The sequence below is a fragment of the Astyanax mexicanus genome, chromosome 11, assembly GCF_023375975.1.
Source record: "Astyanax mexicanus isolate ESR-SI-001 chromosome 11, AstMex3_surface, whole genome shotgun sequence".
Lineage (NCBI taxonomy): Eukaryota > Metazoa > Chordata > Actinopteri > Characiformes > Acestrorhamphidae > Astyanax > Astyanax mexicanus.
The window spans coordinates 23,703,535-23,717,648 of NC_064418.1; the positions used below are offsets into that span (position 1 = coordinate 23,703,535).

Consider the following 14,114-nt stretch of genomic DNA (forward strand, 5'->3'; position numbering starts at 1 on the left):
ATGAGACCCAGACATTTGCTTGGTGTGCATTTTTAATTTCCTAGCTATTCAGAATTAGTAGGACCTAACAAGTATAAAATCTAAACTCTGTCTTTGTACAGGACGTTGTTTTTTCCACAAAAAAAAAGTAGTTTATTTTAACAATTAAAAATGATCCATGCAATTTGCATCCTTATATCCCTGATAAACATAAATACAAGTTCATTTTCACAGTTTATGCTGTAACATGATGTGCGCTGAAGCCAAATTTTAATGCTTGTTACTCTGGATTTTTTCATTTCAGCCTTGGCCGTTTCAAAGAGGGACATAATATTTCTTATTGACAGCAGCATGGGTTCCACCTCCATCAATGCAGTACGTGAATTCATCAGAAAATTTATTGACACAATGCCAATTGGGACTGAAGAAGTGCAGATTGGCGTGGCTATGTTTTCCAACACCCCAAGTGTTGAGATTGATCTCAATTCATTTGACTCAAAGAAAGGTCTAATATCAGCCCTTGGTCGAATTAAACCTAAACCCTCACCTGATGTCAACATTGGTGCTGCTTTGGACTTTGTGAGGACCAATATGCTCACCTCTGGAAAAGGCAGTCGCATTCAAGAAGCAGTGCCCCAGCTTGTATTGCTGATCACCAGCAAGAAGTCTAGAGACAGTGTCCAACAACCAGCTGAGGCCCTACAGCGTGTGGGTGTCCTAACCTTGGCTGTTGGATCCAAGGCAGCTGATGAAGCTGAACTCAAGCAGATAGCTTTTGCGGAGAGCATGGTCTTCATGCTGAAGGACCTTCGGTTGTTATTACGCAATCCCAAACCGATTGTATCCCCACTCTCCACACTCTCAGGTATTATAACCCCAGAGGGACCTACTGAATCAGGTAAAGGTACAAGAATTAGAATTTCAGAATTTTAAAAAAGACCTTAAACTTAAATATACTTTTGCGATTAATTTAAACCATTATTTATGGGAAAGTAATGCTGTTCATTGTATTTTTTCCACACAGAAATTGAAATAACAACTATTCAGACCCAGCGAGTAGTCAGGGACTTTGTCTTCTTGGTCGATGGATCAGACTATGTTGGAAATGCAAACCTACCTTCTGTACGGGAATTCATGTCCGGTATAGTCACCCGACTAGATGTTCGTCCGGAGCGAGTGCGCATTGGCCTGATGCAGTTTGCTGACACACAGAAAACTGAATTCTATCTGAATTCTCACACCACCAAACAAGATGTGCTTACTAACATAGCTCAGCTACGACTGATGGGTGGAAACGTGGTGCGCACTGGAGCAGCACTTCAGTATGCTATCGCCAACCACTTCCAGGCTTCAGCTGGTTCTAGAAGAAATCAGGGGGTCCAACAAGTACTGATACTTATTACTGGAGCTTCATCTCAAGATGAAGTCAAAAGAGTTGCAGACCAGGTAGCACTGGCTGGAGTCCTGACCTTTGCTGTCGGAGCTGGCCAGGTAGCAGAAAATGAGTTGAGGACAGTCGCTTTTGTTCCAAATCTGGCATACTATGAACAGAGCTTTACAGCCTTGCCAAGCCTTGTTGAACAAATCCTGACACCCCTCACCACCGTTGTAGGCAATCATGGTGAGTATATCTGAGTAAATCTGAGCATTTTTAATATACTGTATTCCCTAACTAAATTGTAATGCACTATTGTGTTTTTCCCCTCTAGAAACAGTTACTCCTACAGTCATTTCGACGAGTGGCGGCGAGAGGGATGTTGCCTTTTTAATAGATGGCTCTGATGATGTTAGACGAGACTTTGGTTACATCCGTGACTTCATAATCAAGGTCATTGAGCCCCTCGACGTTAGTTTTGATAAAGTGCGGGTTGCTGTTGCCCAACACAGTGATAGAGCAACCCCTAGTTTCTACCTAAACACCTACAAAACCAAAGAAGAAGTCTTGAGGGCCCTCAGGGGGCTCACTCCAGTTGGTGGCAGGAGTCTAAATACTGGGATTGCTTTAAAATTTATGAAAGACACCGTCTTATCATCAAACTACGGCAGCAGAGCAGCCCAAAATGTCCCTCAGTTTTTAATCGTTCTAACAGGAGGGAAATCAAGGGATAGCGTTAAAGAACCAGCTAATGCCTTAAAGACTGAAGGAGTGGTGCCTTTTGGTGTTGGAGTGAAAAATGCAGATCCTAAGCAGATTGAGGCCATTTCTCACAATCCATCATTTGCCTTCAACGTAAAGGAATTCAGCCAGCTCAGCACAGTCCAGCAAAAGCTTAACAGCTATGTGAGTCTACCGAAGGAACAACTGGACGTCGTCCTCATGGAAGGTACGTGAACTTTTACAATGTTCTCATGGTCAGCAGTGCAAAATTGTTGTGTGGCAGAGGCTGGGACTTTGTGTTTTTGAAAGTCTTTTTTATTATTTATTCTGTCTTAGCTTTTGGCAACAAAGTAGCAAAAGATGTTGTGTTTCTACTGGATGGTTCTGATGTTTCCAAAAATGGCTTCCCTGCTGTTCGGGATTTTGTTGAAAAAGTTGTGGAAAAACTCAATGTGGAGGAGGGCAAAGACAGAATTTCAGTGGTTCAGTACAGCGAGGACTCCTCAGTCAATTTTTATCTCAATACACATACAAGGAAACAGGATATGCTAAACGCAATAAAGGTTTTGAAACATAAGGGTGGAAGTGGGGCAAAGCTTGGAGCTGCCTTGCAGTTTGTGAGGCACCAGGTTTTTACTTCCTCATCTGGGAGCAGACGACTTGAAGGAGTCCAACAGGTTCTGATTTTATTGAGCAGTAGAGGATCTAGTGATGAAGTAGCAGGTCCTGCCTCTGCTCTGCGAGATCTTGAAGTTGTTTCACTGTGTATTGGTGTGGGAAACGCAGATCCAAATGAGTTAAAAGCAGTTGCGTTCCAACCCAGCTTTATACACCAGGTCAGTAGTTTTGATGACCTTCACAAAGTTGAGCCACGACTGGTTTCATCCCTAAAGAGTGTTTCCAGAGACTTGGACTACATATCATACACTGGAATGCCTGACACAGCTGGTAAGAGCTTTCACTTTTATATGCAATTTATTTCCAGGCCTTGTTTATTGGCATTTTTTTATTGTGAAACACTGAAATTGTTTAATATGACACGTTGGCTTTAAAATCTTTTTACAATGCCAGTTTTTACTCTAGAAACGATCTCCGTCTTTTCTTCACTTGGCATTTTTTCTTTTGAAAGAATGTCCTGCCCAAGAAAGTGTTTTTCCTTGGCAGTTTACATGCTCTCCTTGGAATTTTCTCACACATTAATTTCTAAGATGTTCCTATTGTTTTGCCTTTAAACCCTTTGGTTTGTACTTTGTCTCTTGTGTTAAAACGCATCACTGTTCAGTTAATCAACTGAATCAAATATTTCTTCTAATATACCTTGGCTGATGCAGGAGACAACTTCCGAGATATTGTCTTTCTTTTTGATGGCTCGGACCAATCCAGAAATGGACTGCCCGCCATCCGTGAGTTTATTCGAAGAATGGCTGTGGATCTGGACATTGACAGAGATGATGTTCGAATTGCTGTAGTCCAATATAGCGAAGATACTTTAGTGCATTTTGATCTTAACACTCACAAAAGCCAGAAAGACATCATATATGCCATAAGAAACCTCAGGCCCAAGGGTGGAAGAGTTCTAAATACCGGTGCAGCACTGCAATATGTAAGGTCCAACATTTTCACTACTGCTTCTGGAAGCAGGTATGAGCGTGGAGTTCCTCAGCTTTTGATTGTAATGATTGGAGGAGAGTCCAGTGATGATGTGGCAGCTTCTGCTGAAGATCTCAAGACTTTTGGGGTTCTGTCCATTGCCATTGGGTTGAAGAATGCTGTTCAGAGGGAGCTTGAGAGCATCGCATATTCACCTCGGTTTCTTTTTAACCTACCAGTCTTTGGTGAACTCTTATCAGTTCAGCTGGAAATTCTCTCTTTTTTGAAGTCCAAAATGGGAACAGAGCCCCCCACCATTATTGGTAAGAAATGTTCTCTTTATTTGCTTTAAAAATGGTGATTTCATATACCGGATCTTTTCTTGTGATCGGTTTATAACTGGATGTGAAGAAAAAAAACAATGGATGGTCCTTTAATGGATTCAGCCTCCCAATCCTTATGACAATATCTGCTTTGCTGCTAAATCCTTTCATCTATTATTGTCTTCTTCTGTTTCACTTCTAAGTGGAAACTTCCATTGTCTTTTGGAAGACTATTCCTTTCATTAGAATGAAGCCTGTGTTTCATCATTAACTCTTCCTTAAATCAATGATTTCCGAATCATTGTTGATGTTCCATCAGCATAAATTCCTCATCTTCAAACTTTTGCTCAGCGGCTTGTTATTTTGACAACTTTCATAGATTTCAGTCGGGAAGAAATCTATGTTTTTCTAATATACTTTATTTGCGCCCCAAATCTTCAAGAGTCTAACAGTATGGTACAACAATACTAATAGCATGTATTTATTATGTTTAATGTACATTCATAGCATAGTAATTAATAATTTTGTTTTTCTGCTAATTAAAAGACTGGATAATTTATAGGATTTTCATTTTGATTATGCTATTTCATTTGTATCCCAGTTGAATTAGATGCAGAACGGAGAGACGTTGTGTTTCTACTCGATGGGTCTGGCGACACTAGGGATGGATTTCCAATCATGCGTCAGTTCGTTGAAAGAATGGTGGATAAATTTAACATTGACGAGAACAAAGACAGAGTGTCTGTTGTCCAATACAGCACTCAAGCACAAGCTCATTTCCTCCTGAATTCATACTTCTCAAAGAGAGATGTCCTTAAGTCTCTTGGAAACATGCAGCACCGTGGAGGAAGGCCTCTTAACACTGGGGCAGCTCTTGAATATGTTAAGAATCATGTCTTTATTGCATCTGCTGGAAGCAGGCACTTTGAGGGTGTTCCTCAGATTCTTATTCTGGTGACTGGTGGAAGGTCCCAGGATGATGTTCGAGGTCCAGCAGCAGCACTGAAACATGAAAAAATTGTGCCATTCAGTGTTGGCACTCAGACTGCAGACATTATTCAGCTTCAGGCAATATCATATGTCCCTAGTCACAGTTTTACTGTATCGCAGTTTGATAACCTTCAGAGTATTGAGCAGGAGCTTATGTCCTATGTTAAACGAGTGCCTTCTCAGCCAAGGAGACTGCAATCAACTTTAGTGGGTAAGGATTCATTTAACTACTAAGATATCATTTTTGGAATGCAGTATTTAAATGTCTTCACAGACCTGATCTGATCTAAAGATCTTTGTGTAAATGTTTTCTCTAGAGTAAAAAGAAAAATATTAAATTATTTTAAGGAAATATATGGCATGTCAGACTTTTTTAAGAAAATAAATGACATGAATAATCACAATCATTAATCACATCATCCTAATTTCTGTGTTTCTTATTGTACATATGTACACGTTTGTGTGTTTAGTTTTCCTCTGCATCATGCAAAATATAAATATCTCTGAGATGTCTATATGTGGTTTGAAAGGAAATAAGTAATTTTTGGCAATACTTTAAAATAAAAGTACATTAAATAACAGTACCTGTGGCTAAAATAAACATGGTTAATGGTTAAGTAATTTCTCAAGTAATTGGTAATTGACACTAGCTAAAATACATTGTTACACATTGCTATTTTTTACTGCTTAAGAAGGCTGTAAATAATAATGAATAAAGACATTATTTAAACATTTTGTATTGATTAATAATGCCTCATTAATTATATCTGTTAATTAACAATTTTTTTTATGTGAAGTCAATTAATGTATTATGGTAAGATAAGCTATAAATACTTACTACATTTCTTTTTTACCTTCTTACAACAGATGATGGGCAAAAGGACATTGTTGTTTTAATCGATGGTTCAGACAACACAAAAGAAAGCTTCTCAAGTGTAAAAGCTTTTGTCCAGTTGTTGGCCGAGAGGCTGAACATTGGACAGAATCAAGATCAGATGTCTGTAGTCCAGTACAGTGACAAGGCAGCAGCTGAGTTCTTTTTAAATACACATTCAACAAAAAAGAACGTTATAGCTGCCGTAAAACAGCTAAAACACACAGGTGGACAATTGCTAAATACTGGAGCAGCTTTAACATATGCCAATGACAATGTGTTTACCATCCCCTCAGGAAGTAGACGTTTAGAGAATGTTCCACAGATTTTGATACTGCTGAGTGCTGGGCGATCTACAGATGATGTTAGAGGCCCAGTCAAAGCCCTGAAAGAAAAAGGAGTCATTATATTCAGTATTGGCACAAAAAATGCTGACACTCTTGAACTACAAACACTATCCCACCAACCAAATTATTTCTTCATTTCTAACTCAGATGAGCTTTTTACAGTTTCAGAAAACATTTTGTCTTTGATCCAAGGGTTGTCAATAAAACAAGTGGCAACTATGATTCCACCATTTTCTGGTAAGAGATTTAAAATATGTTTCATTTTGATTTAATATGTTACTGTAGTTTTATACTGCTGCTATGATTTGTTGGGTTGTGCTTTACAAAGTCTATCTGCACATGTTGCTGTCTTGAAATCGAGCATTTATTAAATTTTGTTTCAGATTCTATCAAAAGGGATGTGGCATTTCTTGTGGATGGATCTGATGATTCTAGAAACGGCTTTGATGCAATCCGTGGCTTTGTTAAAAATGTTATTGAAAATCTCAATGTAGATGAAAATGGTGACAGGGTCGCCTTTGTCCAGTACAGTCAGAATGCCACAGCCGACTTTTATTTAAATTCATATTCCACCAAAAATGAGGTACTGAATTCCTTACGCTCTGTGAGGCACAAAGGAGGATATCCAGTGAACAGCGGTGCTGCCCTTCAGTTCACTAGTGATAATATATTTACCTCATCCTCTGGAGGCAGGCAACTTGAGGATGTGTCTCAGATTCTATACATGTTTTGTGGTGGCCGGTCAAATGATGATGTCAGGGGTATTTCACAGAAATTAAGGAAAAGTGGAATTAAAGTCTTTACTGTTGGGACAAGAAATGCTGATACTTTGGAGTTACAGACAGTATCCTCTACACCCGCACATGCCTTTTCCATTCCTGACTTCAACCATCTGAACAGCATTTACCAAAGCATTGCGAAAGTTGTGAATGGAGATGAAGAAGGTCCAGAGGAGTTTGTAGCGTCTGAGGGTAAGAGTGCATATGCTTAAGTAATTCACAAATTAAAAAATGGTTTTAACCTATCTAGCGCTTATGTTGATTATCAAAAGTAAGAATGCATTTGAGGTTTATTTTGAGTGCTGTACAAAAGCAGCATGAGCTACAGCACAAACTGTAGTACTTGTCATCTGCTAAATATTAAAGCTTATTTTAAGCATAGCTAATATACAGAAAAATACCTGTCTAACTTTTTCCACCAATTAATTTAATAAATCCAGTCAATCATTCAAGCTAATGAGGAGTTTGTTTTTTGTGTAATAACTTTTGGATAGTCAAAAATTTTGAAATGTAATTAAATATCATTGTTTGCTATGCCTATTGTACGGATAGATCTGACTGTACAAATACTAACCTAAAAAGAGGCTGTCAAATGTACTTAATCATTGAATCAGTCAAATGAATAAGTTAAAAAAGTTTAAATGTTCATATTTTCATTCTAGTTCAAACTCGGGCTGCAAAAAGGGATATCGTGTTCCTCATTGATGGATCTGATGATGTCAGAAACCAATTTACAGCAGTACGAGACTTTGTGGCCAGTTTGGTGAAAACATTGGATGTTGGCCAAAATAAGGATCAAATTGCTGTTGTGCAGTTTAGCAACACTGCAGCTACAAGCTTTGACCTCAACGCTTATACTTCAGTTGATCAGGTAGTGAACGCTGTGCAAAATCTGAGACCACAGGGTGGAAGACCTCAATATATTGGCTTAGCTCTACAATTTGTGAGAGACATGGTACTAACACCTAGAAAAGGAAGTCGAGAGAGTGAAGGTGCCAAACAGATTCTTGTGCTAGTAGCAAGTGGGAGATCAAGAGACTCTCCTCGAGGGCCTGCAAGCAAATTGAAGAATGCTGGAGTAATTATCTATGCCATTGGATCAAGATTAACAGATCATGTTGAAATGGAGGCCATATCTTCACAGACAGACTATGCATTTGCAGTACCTGATTTTTATAATCTGCAAAATATTCAGCAGAGCTTACTGGTAAAACTAGCAGAAGAAAAACACAGAGAAAAAATTCAAGTTGATGGTAAGGATGCTTTCTATTTAAGTTTAAAAAAACTGTACTGCTTGTTCCCTTTTAATTAACATTTTGTAAAAAGACATTTATTATAAGACATGGGTAGTGTTAATGTTCTTTTTTGAATCACCAAATCATGTGTATTCTACTTTCAGCAATTCCAAATAAAATTGAAGGAATGAAAAGAGATATTGCTTTTCTTGTGGATGGCTCAGATAACACTAGACGAGGATTTCAAGCAATACGTGATTTTCTGTACAATATCATTGCAAATCTACCTGTTGGAGTTGATGATGACAGAATTTCAGTAATTCAGTACAGTAACATAGCAGTTGCTAATTTTTATCTCAATTCATTCTCAAGAAAACAAGATGTGCTAAATGCTGTAAAAAGTCTTACCCACCGAGGCGGAAGACCACTCAATACAGGCTCTGCTTTGTTGCATGTAAAAAGTAATGTATTTGCAAGCTCTTCTGGAAGTAGACAAACTGATGGAGTCCCTCAAATATTAATTCTGCTAACAAGTGGAAAATCTAAAGACAGTGTGGTGGAACCGGTCAGTGCACTAAAAAATGTTGGTGTGTCCATAATTACAATAGGAGGACAAAAATCTGACAATGAAGAACTACAAAGCATATCATCTATCAAAAAGCCGTTCTTTGTGGATGACTTATCTTACTTGCCAGATATCCAACAGCAAATCGAAGAGGAAATGTTAACTGTTTATTTACAAAAAAAACAAAAAGAACTAGAAATGGGTAAGTCAACTCTCAATACATGACACAAATAAATGACAAAAATAAAGCAAAATTTATTCAAAGTTTAAGTTATTTCTATGAACATTTTCAATGTCTTAGGCAAACTACACATACAGAGAGACATAGTGTTCCTTTTGGATGGTTCAGATGGAACTAGGAACTCTTTCCCAGCCATGCGCGATTTTGTTCAAAGAATGGTGGATAGATTGAATGTGGCAGAGGGGAGAGATCGTGTCTCTGTAGTCCAGTTCAGCAGAGACCCAGAGGCCCTTTTCTACCTTAACACATACGTAACAAAGGAGAACGTTCTCAACGCTCTCAGAGGACTACGTCACAAAGGGGGTCGACCCCTCAACACTGGAGCAGCTCTCCAGTATGTGAGGGACAATGTCTTCACTGCATCTTCTGGAAGCAGGCGTCTAGAGGGGGTCCCGCAGCTACTGATTTTGTTGAGTGGTGGAAGGTCGTTTGATAACATAGACACACCAGCCTCTTCGCTAAAAGAGCTTGGAGTCTTGACCTTTACTGTAGGATCAAGGGGCTCTGACAATAGAGAACTGCAGAAGATCTCATATGACCCTAGTTACACACTCTCAGTGGCAGAGTTTACTGACCTCCCCAATGTACAAGAGCAGCTTTTCAACAGCATTAGCACCGTACTCGTAGAGGCCACGACTGCTCCTCCAACTCTGATAGGTAAGACAAAAAGAGCATTGATCCATTTCATGCAGTCTTTTTTGAGCTAGATTTTCTCATAGTTGCTCCAAATTCTGCCTGTTGTTTATAGCAGTGAAGATATGAAAACCTATGTACCATCAGAAACTTCCTAAAATCAAGCTACAGTCTTGTTTTTATGACCAATGCAGCTTGTTTACAATGATTTTCCTTTTTAACCTTAATCTCCATAGTACAACCAACTGCACAAAGGAGAGATGTTGTTTTCCTACTGGATGGATCAGATGGCACTCGCAGTGGGTTCTCTGCAATGAAGGACTTTGTCCTAAAAGTTGTGAACAAGCTGAATGTAGCTGAGGACAAAGACCGTGTTTCTGTAGTCCAGTTCAGCAGAGATCCTGAAACCCATTTCTACCTGAACTCGTACACAACAAAGGATGACGTTCTTGACACAGTTAGAGTGCTCAGGCACAAAGGAGGAAGACCACTGAACACCGGAGCCGCTCTCCAGCACGTCAGAGACAATGTCTTCACTGCCTCCTCCGGCAGCAGACGTCTGGAGGGCGTGCCACAGATACTGATCCTGCTGAGTGGCGGCAGGTCATTTGACAACGTTGATGTGCCAGCCTCTGCTCTGAAGGACATGGGAGTCTTGATATTCACAGTAGGCTCAAGGAGCTCTGATAGCAGAGAACTGCAGAGGATTTCATACGAGCCTAGTTATGCTCTGTCTGTGTCAGAATTCACTGACCTTCCAAATGTCCAAGAGCAGCTTCTGAACACTGTTGAGGCTGTTACTGTTTCTGTCACGCCAGCATCACCAACTCCTACCGGTATGTCTGTGTGAAAGAATGCTGTTAGCACATTTTGCAGTACTATTTTTTGTAGCTTTTCTGTTTTCTTTGGTCTTATGTTTGGAAATTCTCATGTAGCCTCCGTAAAGCGATTAGCGCTCTCTTAGACAGGTTTTAACAAATGCCATTGTTGTCTTTCTAGTTGATTTTGACACCTCCAGAAAGGATGTTGTCTTCCTACTGGATGGCTCAGATGGCTCTAGGAATGGATTCCCAGTTATGCTTGACTTCGTACAAAAATTTTTTGAAAAATTATCCATAGATGACAACAGAGACCGTGTCTCAGTGGTGCAGTACAGTAGAGAGCCTCAGCTCCATTTCAACCTGAATACCTACTCTGCAAAGGCTGACGTTCTTGGCACTGTCAGAACTCTAAGGCACAGGGGAGGGAGACCCCTCAACACCGGGTCAGCTCTCCAGTATGTGAAAGACAATGTCTTCACTGCCTCTGCTGGCAGTAGACGTCAAGAGGGTGTCCCTCAGATTCTCATCCTGCTCAGTGGATCAAGGTCGAATGATAACATCGATATTCCTGCCTCTGCTCTGAAAGAAAGTGGGGTCTTGATTCTTGGTGTTGGCACGAGGAATTCGAGCAGAGAAATTCAGAGAATTGTCAGTGATCCATCCTACACTCAGTCTGTTTCTGAGCTTTCTGACCTTGCCAGTGTCCAGCAGCAGTTTATCACCTCGCTCCAAAGTGTGGTTTTATATGCAACACCAGTGACACCCACAGTCATAGGTAAGACAGATTCTCACTAATATTTACAAACTTTAAACACAGCCATTGAAGCTAACTACAGATTGTTGTCCCTATGTTTTTTATTTTAAAGTCTATCAGGTTATTGTACATTTAACTCTGCAGAGAAAAATTCGTACAAGATTAAGTGTAGGGCTTGTCTGAGGGTTTTAGACTAAAGTGTTCTGCCTTCAGAATTGGAATCCTTTCATTAGGATTTTTAGTGCTGCACAGCCTGGTTATCTGTAATTATCTCTAAGAGTTTTGCCAAAACGTAAGACAATAGTTATGCTTTCAAAAGAACATCAAACATAAAGCATGCTTACGAATCCAAGATCAGCCAATTGTATCAAATTAAGAGATTTGAACAGTGTATCGCATAAGACTGGTTGTAAATGATTGAGACAAGATGTGATTTTATTCAGTTCATAATCTCATACTTAAAAAATGTCCATTGTTCAAAGCATACAGCGAAGGCTGACACGACTGTTTTCTATTTACTGCCTGTAGCTGACCGAAGAATGGCCAGGAGGGACGTAGTGTTCCTTTTGGATGGTTCAGATGGAACTAGGAACTCTTTCCCAGCCATGCGCGATTTTGTTCAAAGAATGGTGGATAGATTGAATGTGGCAGAGGGGAGAGATCGTGTCTCTGTAGTCCAGTTCAGCAGAGATCCAGAGGCCCTTTTCTACCTTAACACATACGTAACAAAGGAGAACGTTCTCAACGCTCTCAGAGGTCTACGTCACAAAGGGGGTCGACCCCTCAACACTGGAGCAGCTCTCCAGTATGTGAGGGACAATGTCTTCACTGCATCTTCTGGAAGCAGGCGTCTAGAGGGGGTCCCGCAGCTACTGATTTTGTTGAGTGGTGGAAGGTCGTTTGATAACGTAGACACACCAGCCTCTTCGCTAAAAGAGCTTGGAGTCTTGACCTTTACTGTAGGATCAAGGGGCTCTGACAATAGAGAACTGCAGAAGATCTCATATGACCCTAGTTACACACTCTCAGTGGCAGAGTTTACTGACCTCCCCAATGTACAAGAGCAGCTTTTCAACAGCATTAGCACCGTACTCGTAGAGGCCACGACTGCTCCTCCAACTCTGATAGGTAAGACAAAAAGAGCATTGATCCATTTCATGCAGTCTTTTTTGAGCTAGATTTTCTCATAGTTGCTCCAAATTCTGCCTGTTGTTTATAGCAGTGAAGATATGAAAACCTATGTACCATCAGAAACTTCCTAAAATCAAGCTACAGTCTTGTTTTATGACCAATGCAGCTTGTTTACAATGATTTTCCTTTTTAACCTTAATCTCCATAGTACAACCAACTGCACAAAGGAGAGATGTTGTTTTCCTACTGGATGGATCAGATGGCACTCGCAGTGGGTTCTCTGCAATGAAGGACTTTGTCCTAAAAGTTGTGAACAAGCTGAATGTAGCTGAGGACAAAGACCGTGTTTCTGTAGTCCAGTTCAGCAGAGATCCTGAAACCCATTTCTACCTGAACTCGTACACAACAAAGGATGACGTTCTTGACACAGTTAGAGTGCTCAGGCACAAAGGAGGAAGACCACTGAACACCGGAGCCGCTCTCCAGCACGTCAGAGACAATGTCTTCACTGCCTCCTCCGGCAGCAGACGTCTGGAGGGCGTGCCACAGATACTGATCCTGCTGAGTGGCGGCAGGTCATTTGACAACGTTGATGTGCCAGCCTCTGCTCTGAAGGACATGGGAGTCTTGATATTCACAGTAGGCTCAAGGAGCTCTGATAGCAGAGAACTGCAGAGGATTTCATACGAGCCTAGTTATGCTCTGTCTGTGTCAGAATTCACTGACCTTCCAAATGTCCAAGAGCAGCTTCTGAACACTGTTGAGGCTGTTACTGTTTCTGTCACGCCAGCATCACCAACTCCTACCGGTATGTCTGTGTGAAAGAATGCTGTTAGCACATTTTGCAGTACTATTTTTTGTAGCTTTTCTGTTTTCTTTGGTCTTATGTTTGGAAATTCTCATGTAGCCTCCGTAAAGCGTTTAGCGCTCTCTTAGACAGGTTTTAACAAATGCCATTGTTGTCTTTCTAGTTGATTTTGACACCTCCAGAAAGGATGTTGTCTTCCTACTGGATGGCTCAGATGGCTCTAGGAATGGATTCCCAGTTATGCTTGACTTCGTACAAAAAATTGTTGAAAAATTATCCATAGATGACAACAGAGACCGTGTCTCAGTGGTGCAGTACAGTAGAGAGCCTCAGCTCCATTTCAACCTGAATACCTACTCTGCAAAGGCTGACGTTCTTGGCACTGTCAGAACTCTAAGGCACAGGGGAGGGAGACCCCTCAACACCGGGTCAGCTCTCCAGTATGTGAAAGACAATGTCTTCACTGCCTCTGCTGGCAGTAGACGTCAAGAGGGTGTCCCTCAGATTCTCATCCTGCTCAGTGGATCAAGGTCGAATGATAACATCGATATTTATGCCTCTGCTCTGAAAGAAAGTGGGGTCTTGATTCTTGGTGTTGGCACCAGGAATTCGAGCAGAGAAATTCAGAGAATTGTCAGTGATCCTTCCTACACTCAGTCTGTTTCTGAGCTTTCTGACCTTGCCAGTGTCCAGCAGCAGTTTATCACCTCGCTCCAAAGTGCGGTTTTATATGCAACACCAGTGACACCCACAGTCATAGGTAAGACAGATTCTCACTAATATTTATAAACTTTAAACACAGCCATTGAAGCTAACTACAGATTGTTGTCCCTATGTTTTTTTATTTTAAAGTCTGTCAGGTTATTGTACATTTAACTCTGCAGAGAAAAATTCGTACAAGATTAAGTGTAGGGCTTGTCTGAGGGTTTTAGACTAAAGTGTTCTG

At 40.5% G+C, this 14,114-nt stretch overlaps 1 protein-coding gene across 3 annotated transcripts in view; it reads left to right on the forward strand.

Annotated features, from left to right (window-relative positions):
* Positions 1 to 14,114, forward strand: part of LOC103046416 (collagen alpha-3(VI) chain) — a 138,300-nt gene that overhangs the window by 22,447 nt on the left and 101,739 nt on the right. For all 3 annotated transcript variants that reach the window (XM_049484680.1, XM_049484681.1, XM_049484682.1), the window contains 3 exons: positions 284 to 877; positions 1,004 to 1,600; positions 1,689 to 2,303. In XM_049484680.1, coding sequence (XP_049340637.1) covers positions 284 to 877; positions 1,004 to 1,600; positions 1,689 to 2,303 — 1,806 coding nt within the window. The remainder of the gene's footprint in view (positions 1 to 283; positions 878 to 1,003; positions 1,601 to 1,688; positions 2,304 to 14,114) is intronic.